Source organism: Fulmarus glacialis, unplaced genomic scaffold (assembly GCF_000690835.1).
Source record: "Fulmarus glacialis isolate BGI_N327 unplaced genomic scaffold, ASM69083v1 scaffold5515, whole genome shotgun sequence".
NCBI lineage: Eukaryota > Metazoa > Chordata > Aves > Procellariiformes > Procellariidae > Fulmarus > Fulmarus glacialis.
Window position 1 is genome coordinate 42049 of NW_009212229.1, and position 9549 is coordinate 51597.

Consider the following 9549-nt stretch of genomic DNA (forward strand, 5'->3'; position numbering starts at 1 on the left):
GGATTAAAAATAGACCTGCTCAGATTTTCCTTGGGCTTGATTTTCCTTGGGCTTAATTTTCCAGCCAGACTCTGGCTGGTTTTTACAATGGGCTTTTTTCTTTCCCCTTGTCTTCTCTTTCTGTCCTCCAAGCGATGGACAGTGATCGGAGAGAGGTGGGCAGGGGCACTCACTGCTGGCTTGCTGCCTGGTGCCTCCGCAGTGGCTCTCCAGAAGCAGGAGCCTGCCCAGATGCCGGCACCAGCGGGAGGTCACAGCGGGGCTCTCCTGGCAGCATCCCTCCAGGCCAGCTCCCTTTGCTGGGTTCGGGGATGCCGACATCCCTCCCTGCCCCAGGTATGCTGGGGACTCATCGTGTCCATCCAAACTGGATTTCTGTGCCCTGGAGGCACAGTCCAAGCTCGTATCGCTGTCAACTGCTGACACCAGTCTCTCCTGCTCCAGGATCTGTCCCTGCACCCCAGTGGGAGGGGAGGGAGCATCCTCCATCCTCATCAGTACGGAGCATCCTCCCTGCTCCAGAGCATCATGGCAATGAAGTCGTTGCCAGCAGCGAGGGCAGGAGTGGCACAGAGCTGGGCACCAGAGCGGTGTTGGTGGCAGGGAGCAAGCAGGGAGAGCATGGGAATGCGACCAGGAGCGAGCAAGCGAGCCGATCTCCCTCTAGTGACTCACTTGGGCAACCACAACCGCGCTTCTGGGGACCCAGCAGCCAAGACCCAGTTTGCACAGTTGGATTTGAGCCTGGCTTCATGGCCACAGCTTGTCACACTGCCAAGGGTCCCCATCACCACCCCGGGCAGCTGGCTGAGCTCCCCACAGCATCATCCTTCCATAGTGAGGTGGCGGGCGGGCTGAGACAAGATGATGGGTACATTAGTCCCACCTCTGCTAGTGGCTTTCTGTGTGACCCTGACCCAGGCACCTACTTTATTTGCCCCACCTATTCCCTCCCTGTAAAATGAGGCTGATGATATTTACCCTCCGTTGTAGCGGTGCTCTGAACCTGGCAGATGAGAAGCGCCTGGCCGAAGCTGGATACAGGTGCCTTCAGCCTTTCTGCTAACCCTTGCTCCCCTGTCCTTGCAGCGCTGAGAGGGGAGAACGGCGAGTATTACATCAACGGGAAGCTCTCCATCGACCCCCCACGGCGCTTTGACATCGCAGGCACAACATTCCACTACAGGAGATCCCCAGAGGAGCCTGAGTCCCTGGAGGCCTTGGGACCCACCAACGTCACCCTCTTTGTCATGGTTGGTAACATGGTTCCTTCATACCCCTACCTGGTATGGGCCTGGTCTGGGCTAAAGAGACCTTGCCATGACTACATGGGAATTGGAGCTAATCAGCCTCTGTCCTCGCTGTCTGGAGTAAAGGGGCACAGAGACCAGAGGTAAACTGGGCTAAACTCTCAGGTCTCTCTCCCTAATCTGCCAGGCTTTGGAACAATTCGATCTGTAAGCGCACAGGAGCTTGTTCTTTGATCATGTCACCTTCATGGCTGCACCACTGTCATCACTGGTGGCTGCCGTGTCAATGCTGGAAAGGACTGGAAAGGGAAGGGGAGGAGATGTCAGCTGCCCTGGATTTTAGAGAGCACACTGAGGTGGCGGGACACCATTCGGACAGTCATGACCATGCTGGACTTCGGCGGCACTGATGCCTCAGCGATGCCTTTCTCTGCAGGTCCTTGTGCGGACAGAACTGCAGGGGATCCGGTACAAGTTCAACGCACCCATCGGCAGGGATGCCTCGAACCAGTACTCCTGGCACTACACCCCGTGGACCAAATGCTCAGCGCTGTGTGCAGGGGGTGAGGTTTGACCCCATGTCGGCTGGCGGGGGGGACACGTGTCTGCACTCCCGTGACTCCCACGCACTGTGTCTGCGCCACGTGAGACAGCGCATGGACATTAGCATCTGCTTTGCTCTAAAGGAGCTCTCGGGGTTTCTACATATTCCCACCCTGCGCTCAGCTACATGCAAGCTGGTGTCAGCAGCATGGTCTTGTGGGCAGAGTGTCAGGGCAAACAACCTGGATGCCGTTCTTCGGCTGGACCGCGGTGTAAGTGGTAGAGGTGATGGAAGGTGGCCTTATATGCCTGAAATTCTTTTACTTGTGCGATGCAGGACAGGTTAGCCGATCGCAGCAGCACCTCTGGCCTTCAGATCTATGTCTGTGAACTGAAACACCGCTGATGCTTCCCTAAATCCCTTGGGCTGGTTCCCGTGGGGATTGACACAAGGGTTTGTGCCATGTCTCCTGGCTCTGGAGAACCTGGCTGCAGGTGACTGAGCTGCTATTAAGAAGGGAGAGGCAGTTTCCAAAGCAAGGCTTAATCGTGTTCCCTGTTTCAAGCTAAGGGCCCTAACCTGGTCTTGCATGCTAGTCCTCGACGAAGTGTTGCCCCATCGTGTTCCAGCTATTCCCCCCAGTGCTGCCCAGAAAGTCTCACAAGGCCAAGGTTAGAGCAGGTTTATTTGAGGACAAGATCCTTGGAATGCTTTGATCCTCCATCCTCTGCAAACTCTGCCGGGTACTGCCCTGGCTGGTGACCCTTCACCCCATCCATTCTTTCCTGGAGATGTTAGAGGCAAAAGGAGGCCTTCGTTATGAATAGAGAAGTAGGTTCAGGCTTGATGAGGTGCAGTGACAAGTGGCTGCCCCGTCACATTGCCCACGCGGGAGCAGAGCTGTGGGGCTCGTACCTGCAGCCTGGCTCAGCGCAAGCCTCAGGGTCCTCCTCTCTTTCCCCCTTGCCTCTTTTTCTTGGCAGGCAGCCAGATCCAATCTGTGGTATGCAAGAAACAGTCCGATGGCTCAACTGTCTTCAACCATTTCTGTAGCCCTGAAACCAAAATGCCAGAGCGACAGAGGCCGTGCAATACCGAACCGTGCCCCCCAGCGTGAGTACCATGGCTTGGAGCAGATCAAGGGAGTGTGGGTGGACTCAGCGCACTCCCTCAGAAATTGTCCCAGCCCCTCCCTGGCTGGCCCTTGCCTCTCTTTTGAAGCGGAAAGGGAGATGTGGAGGAACTCTGTGGTTCAACTGGAGCTGCCTGGGAGGCTGTGGCCAGAGTAGGAATAGGGCTGTGTACAGGAGTATGGGAACAAGCATGGAGTATGGGAACAAGAATGGAACACCGTGCCCCTTGCAAGCTTTGCTGTTTTACCTGTCTCCAGGTGGGTGATTGGGAACTGGTCTGAATGCAGCCGAAGTTGCAACGAAGGCGTCCGCACACGCAGTGTCTTCTGCAAGCGTAAGATCTCTGGCACCGAGGAGAAGACCTTGGATGATGCTTCTTGCACCCATCCACGGCCAAAGATGCTTGAGCCTTGCAATAATCAGACGTGCCCTCCAGAGTGGGTCGCCCTGGACTGGTCTGAGGTAAGTGCTTAACATCGGCCCTCACCTCTCTGATGGCACTGGTCCTTAGGAGGCCACGAGGCCAGAGCATCGGTGATGGCTGCTGGCCCTGGAAAGTGTAATGTGGGAAATGGTCTTGCAGCTCAGGAGACAGGGCAAGGTGGGAGCACTGGTGGGGAGAGGCAGTGCCGCCCCTCTCTGCTCTTTGCCGTACATCCTGACCGCGTGTGTCCTCTCTTCGCAGTGCACCCCAAGCTGCGGGCCAGGTTTCCGCCACCGCATTGTCCTCTGCAAAAGCGGTGACCACAGCACAACACTGCCCACCTCCCAGTGCTACGAAGGTTCCAAGCCCCCGACCAGCATGAGGTGCAACCTGCGGCGCTGCCCACCGCCACGCTGGGTGACTGGCGAGTGGGGAGAGGTAGGGACAATCCTTTCCATGGAGCTATTGAAGGAGAAGACTCTGTCTCCCCAGCCCCTCAAATCCTAGTGCACGTGAGGCTTTTACCTGCCAGCAGAACCCAATGCGGCCACCACAACTATCTGGGGGGCAGCAGGACTCCGTGGCGGTGTTCTTTGCCCCCACTTGGCTCAGGAGGCCATTGTGAAGGTGGCCCAAGCGCACAGCTGACCCAGAGTGTCTCCTGGGCTTAGCAGGGCCCCACAGAAGTCGTTAGAGGGCCCCACGGGTGTCTGGGGGGCAGCAGGACAGTAGGGATGGGGAGCAGTGCGGTGGGAGTGATGGGCTGCAGCTGTGGGCTGGGCCAGCTGCAAGTGGGGCCACCGCTGGTCCATCTGCCACAGCCCAGCCCTCGGCGCCTGTAGCAGGGCGACGCTGGCAGTCCTCCCTTCCCTCTAACACCCCTTGAGCTGCAGGGTGACATCGGGGTGCAGGAGGCCTGGGAAAGGCTGGTGATTTAGGGCTGGATGGAGAGACCCTTCACTGAGTCCTGGAGGTTCGGACCAAGCTTTTCAGGAAGCAGGGCCGCAGCGCTCGGCCATGCCGGTGAAGTCCCTGCAGCTTCTGGTGAGGGAAGGGACGACTGCATCCAGCACCCTTTGCACCTCCTAAGACCTGGCCATGCCCTCTCCCCCAACGTTATTAAAGCCATGGTGGCCACCACAGCTCCGTGCTGTGCTGTTTCCCGGCAGTGCTCTGCGCAGTGTGGCCTTGGCCAGCAAAGAAGATCCGTCCAGTGCCTGGCTCACACCGGGCAGCCGTCCAGCGACTGCGTGGAGACCCTGCAGCCACCTGGTATGCAGCAGTGCGAGACCAAGTGCGAATCGGGACCTACGGACAACCCTGAAGGTGAGGGAGATGGGGGGACTGGGGAGGGAAATGCGGAGCCCTGCCAGCCTCGGGGGACACCGGAGCCAGCACAGCCCGATTTGGGCTCTAGGTGCTGTGCTGTGGGGTAAGGCTCTTGTGGGGAGACCTGATGCTGTCCCCTCTGGTCCCAGGCCAAACTGGTGACCCGGGTAAATGAAGTAACTGCACCTTGGCAAAGAGAGGCTTTTGACTGTGAGGTTCTCAGTAGCTTCTTCAGCACGGCTGCATCTTGCTGCTTGCTGGCAAACAGCCTCTGGGAGCTGGGCATCGGGGTGCAAAAGCAGCTTGCAGAGGGCTGGTTAGAATTCCCCTGTGGAGCTCCTCACCCCCGAGGCAGCTGTAACCCTGCTTCCCTCTGTCGCCCATCCAGAGTGCAAGGATGTGAACAAGGTGGCCTACTGCCCGCTCGTCCTGAAGTTCAAGTTCTGCAGCCGGACCTACTTCCGACAGATGTGCTGTAAAACATGCCAGGGGCACTAGGGACACAGCGTGACCCCCGTGGGAAAACTGGAAGGCAAAAGCTGCGCTGGAGGGCCGCCGAACCGTGCCCTTCCTCTCCGCCCTGGGAATCTCCCTTGGGTCTAACACAGACACTGGTCGTGCTTCCAGTGGGAGCCGGCGTCACCCAAACCTGTCCCCCAAGACACGCACCCTTTGCCCCTGAGCTTCACAATGGCAGGTTCCCAGTTAAACCACTGCCAGCCGCTGCAGAACCCGCCACGGCCCCGTGCGACAGGAGCCGGTGGATGAGCGGTGGGAGAGGGAGAAGCTGGGCAGAGTGCGGCAGCAGGGACATTACTTGAAATTCTGACATTGTTATTTATTAGTAGCGGACCCAGGTCCCGCAGGCGCCGAGACAGCCACCGAAGCGGCACCACTCGCCCCGCTCCTGCCTCGTCCTGTTCCGTGCCCGTGTCCCCAGGGCATCGCGGGACACCGTGGTCCGCAGCGGGGCGTCCCCGGGGAGGCTGAGCGCACAGGGAGCTGCTGCCTTTCCCTCGGGGATCGCAGGGGAGACAGGGAGGAGGTTTCAGGCTCTACGGGTGACAAGTGTGGCTTGTGGCTTCTAGGCGATGGACGAAGATGAGCTGCTGTGGGGAGTGAGGTTGGAGCAGGAATTTTGTTATCTTGGTTTGCATCCTGTCAGCTTGGGACATGCAGCAGGGGACAGAGAGCAGGTCACTCTGAGCAGAGCGGTGACACCAGTTTAACTGGGAGAGGGGATTATTCAAACTCTCTTAACAACCTCCTTCGATTGGGGTGTCCCCCTATTTTTCCTTAAAGCCCCTGTCACTGTTATGACCATGTTTTATTCCAGAGACACCTCAAAGCACGAGCTGAGGTCAGGGCTGAGGCGTGCTCGGGCTTGCAGTCACTTAACGGGCGTCAAGGACGTGCCGGGCTGCAGGACGCAAAGCAAAGGAGGATGCAGGACGAGAAGTGTCTTCGTCAGTGTCCCCATCGCCAAGCCGTGACTCGGGAGCAGTCTGCCTGGTCCTGGCAGGGCCCTCCCCAGCGAGCGCCACGGCCTCCGCGGCTGCTTTGCCTTCAAAGGTGCTTTACTTCCAAAGGTGCTTTGTCTCCAAAAGGTGCTTTGCCTCCAAAGGCAGCCTCGCTGCATGCCGCTGTGGCCTCAGGGTGCCGGTCCCAGTGCCACCCGCTCCTCTGCCCCCAGGAGACCTCCAGTGATGGGAAAAGAGCAGGCTTGAAATTCCTCCAGGTCACCTCCTGGCCAAATCTGGGCCAACACGTGTCTTCTCCATGGGCCACCACAGCCTGTGGAGGAGACCTGAATATCCGATCTACAAAGCATGTTCTTTTTGTTATCATTATTGTTACCATTATTGTTGTTATTATTATTATTTTCAGGCCTTTCTGCATCACAATGATGGGAAATGTTGTCCAAAGCCATGTTCTGTTCTCCTTGGGGTTTATCCGTACGGTGCAGGGAGGCGGACACCCCTCTTTCCCCAGAGCAAACCTCTCCGCCCTGCCAGCCCCCATGTGTTACTCTACCATCTGTATTTTTACCCGCTCGTCAGCCGATCGCAGCTTCTCTGGTGCTCAGCAAATCCCGTTTGGCTGTCGAGCGGGCCTTCATTTGCCTTCCTTCCTGGTGCCATGCTCCGTTCTGACATTTTGGTGAGGGGAGGGGGTGTTTTCACCTTTTTATATAGATATATGTATAATGAAAAATGTTTAACATACTAACTCTGAGGAGGAGCGACGTAACGGCATGATTTATAATAAAGGAGTAGCTACGATTGTGGGCGCAGCTTCTGGTCCCAGTCTTGTTTCTCGAGCGGCAAGCCTGGGCTCTGGGCGGCCCCACACCGCGATGCTCCTTGTGCTCACGCTGAAGGAGGGGTTTGGGCGGCGGGGGGGTGGTTCCCTGCAGCCCGAGTGAGCAGAGCGGGTCAGGGAGGTGGAGATTTGCCCAGAGCTGCTGCATGGCACGTAGGAAGAGGCTTCTACGGGCAGACCCCTCGCAGGTTGGCTGTGCACCCCAGGGCACACAGACCCCGTATCAGTAACGCTGGTTTGGGATTTTAGGGGGGGATTGTTTGAAGAACTACATGTCTGAAACACCGCTGATGCTTCCCTGAATTCTTTGGGCTGGTTCCTGTGGGGATTGACACAAAGTTTTGTGCCATGTCTCATGGACAGACTCTTTAGCAGGGCCTGTTGTGACAGGACAAGGGGGAATGGTTTTAAACTAAAAGAGGATAGGTTCAGACTAGATATGAGGAAGAAATTTTTTACGATGAGGGTGGTGAAACACTGGCACAGGTTGTCCAGAGAGGCGGTAGATGCCCCATCCCTGTAAACATTCCAGGTGAGATTGGACAGGGCTCTGAGCAACCTAATCTAGTTGAAGATGTCCCTGCCCACGGCAGGGGGCTTGTTCCCGAGGACCTTTAAAGGTCCTTTCCAACCCAAACCATTCTATGAATTGTGAGTCTCTGATTCCAACCTGGCTGCGAGTGCCTGAGCTGGCATTCAGAAGAAGAAAGAGGCGGTTTCCAAAGCCAGGCTTCACCATGTGCCCTGTTTCAAAAGCTAAGGGCCCTGACCTGGCCTCGTGTGCTAGACCTCGACAAAGTGTTCTCCCTTCTTGTTGCAGCGATTCCCCCCAGTGCTGCCCAGAAAGTGTCACAAGGCCAAGGTTAGGACAGGTTTATTTGAGGAGGAGAGATCTCTGGAACGCTTTGATCCTCCGTCTTTGGCAAACTCTGCTGGCGAGAGGCACCGCATATCTGACCACTGTTGAGGAGCTGGGCCCACGCCGAATGAGTCTTGGGTGGGGCCAACACCACATATCTGACCACTGCTGAGGAGCTGGACCCACGCCGAATGAGTCTTGGGTGGGGCCAGAGCCTCTCAGCGTGACGGGCTTCCTTCCTCAGGCATAGCCTGGGATCAGCCTTGCGGTACCTGTCTAGGTCTGCTGGAATGGGATCGACATCCATGGGCTCCTCCTGTTCTTCCACTGGGTCAACATCCTCCTGATGGCCTAGTGGGCCAACCTCCATGGCCTCCTCCTGGTCTTCCACTTGGTCGACGTCCATGAGCTCCTCGTGGTCTGCCAGTGGGTCGACCTCCATGGGCTCCTCCTGGTCTTCCACTGGGTCCTCAATGGCCTCCTCCTGGTCTTCCAGTGGGTCGACCTCCATGGGCTCCTCCTGAGCGTCCACTGGGTCGACCTCCATGGGCTCCTCCTGAGCGTCCACTGGGTCGACCTCCATGGGCTCCTCCTGAGCGTCCACTGGGTCGACCTCCATGGGCTCCTCCTGAGCGTCCACTGGGTCGACCTCCATGGGCTCCTCCTGAGCGTCCACTGGGTCGACCTCCATGGGCTCCTCCTGATCGTCCACTGGGTCAACCTCCATGTGCTCCTCCTGAGCGTCGACTGGGTCGACCTCCATGTGCTCCTCCTATCGTCGACTGGATCGACCTCCATGGGCTCCTCCTGATCGTCCATGGGCTCCTCCTGAGCGTCCACTGGGTCGACCTCCATGGGCTCCTCCTGAGCGTCCACTGGGTCGACCTCCATGGGCTCCTCCTGATCGTCCACTGGGTCAACCTCCATGTGCTCCTCCTGAGCGTCGACTGGGTCGACCTCCATGTGCTCCTCCTATCGTCGACTGGATCGACCTCCATGGGCTCCTCCTGATCGTCCACTGGGTCGTCCTCATCGTCTTCCATTGGGTCGACCTCCATGGCCTCCTCCTGGTCTTCCGCTGGGTCTACATCCGTGGCCTCCTCCTGATCGTTCCATGGGTCGACCTCCATGGGCTCCCCCTGGTCTTCCAGTAGGTTAACTTCTATGGGTTCTGTGCCGTCCTCTGCAGTTTTCCTTTGCCAACCAAACAGTTGCCACATGTCCTCTTTGGTTGGGCAGCTCTTGTCGTTGCCCTGAGACTGCATTTGGCCGCTTCGTTGGGTGTTGGGCTGCAGCACCCAGAAGCTGACAATCGCTGCCTCAGGCTTCCCCGCTCCTATCCTGCTCCGATTGCTGGATAGAAGGGTGAGCAGTGCAGTGAGTGGTGGCCAGGGGCAGGGCTGCCTTTTTATGGGGCAGGGGACAGTGGGCAGTGAGGCGGTCGTACGTGTCATCAGGAGGCCATTGTGATGTCGGCCCAAGCGCATGGCTGAGCATGTGGCCCTTTGGTTGTCAAAGGCCTGGCCTGAAAGAGGACCTGCCTGGGAAGAGCAGGCTGCTCTGCCCCTGCCTGGTCCCACACGGGTGGGACCCACTCTCCACACCTCCTGCCACCCTGCGTGTGCTTGGGCGAGGAACTGCCTGTCGTGGTTTAACCTGGCAGGCAGCCAAATACCATGCCGCCGCTC

At 57.9% G+C, this 9549-nt stretch overlaps 1 protein-coding gene across 1 annotated transcript in view; it reads left to right on the top strand.

The window, feature by feature from the left end:
* Positions 1–5178, top strand: part of ADAMTS10 (ADAM metallopeptidase with thrombospondin type 1 motif, 10) — a 44208-nt gene extending 39030 nt beyond the window's left edge. The window contains exons 18-24 of the mRNA XM_009577794.1: positions 1090–1253; positions 1687–1813; positions 2778–2907; positions 3185–3389; positions 3613–3789; positions 4521–4677; positions 5069–5178. Of these exons, the coding sequence (XP_009576089.1) occupies positions 1090–1253; positions 1687–1813; positions 2778–2907; positions 3185–3389; positions 3613–3789; positions 4521–4677; positions 5069–5178 (1070 nt within the window). The remainder of the gene's footprint in view (positions 1–1089; positions 1254–1686; positions 1814–2777; positions 2908–3184; positions 3390–3612; positions 3790–4520; positions 4678–5068) is intronic.
* The last annotated feature ends 4371 nt before the right edge of the window (positions 5179–9549 follow it).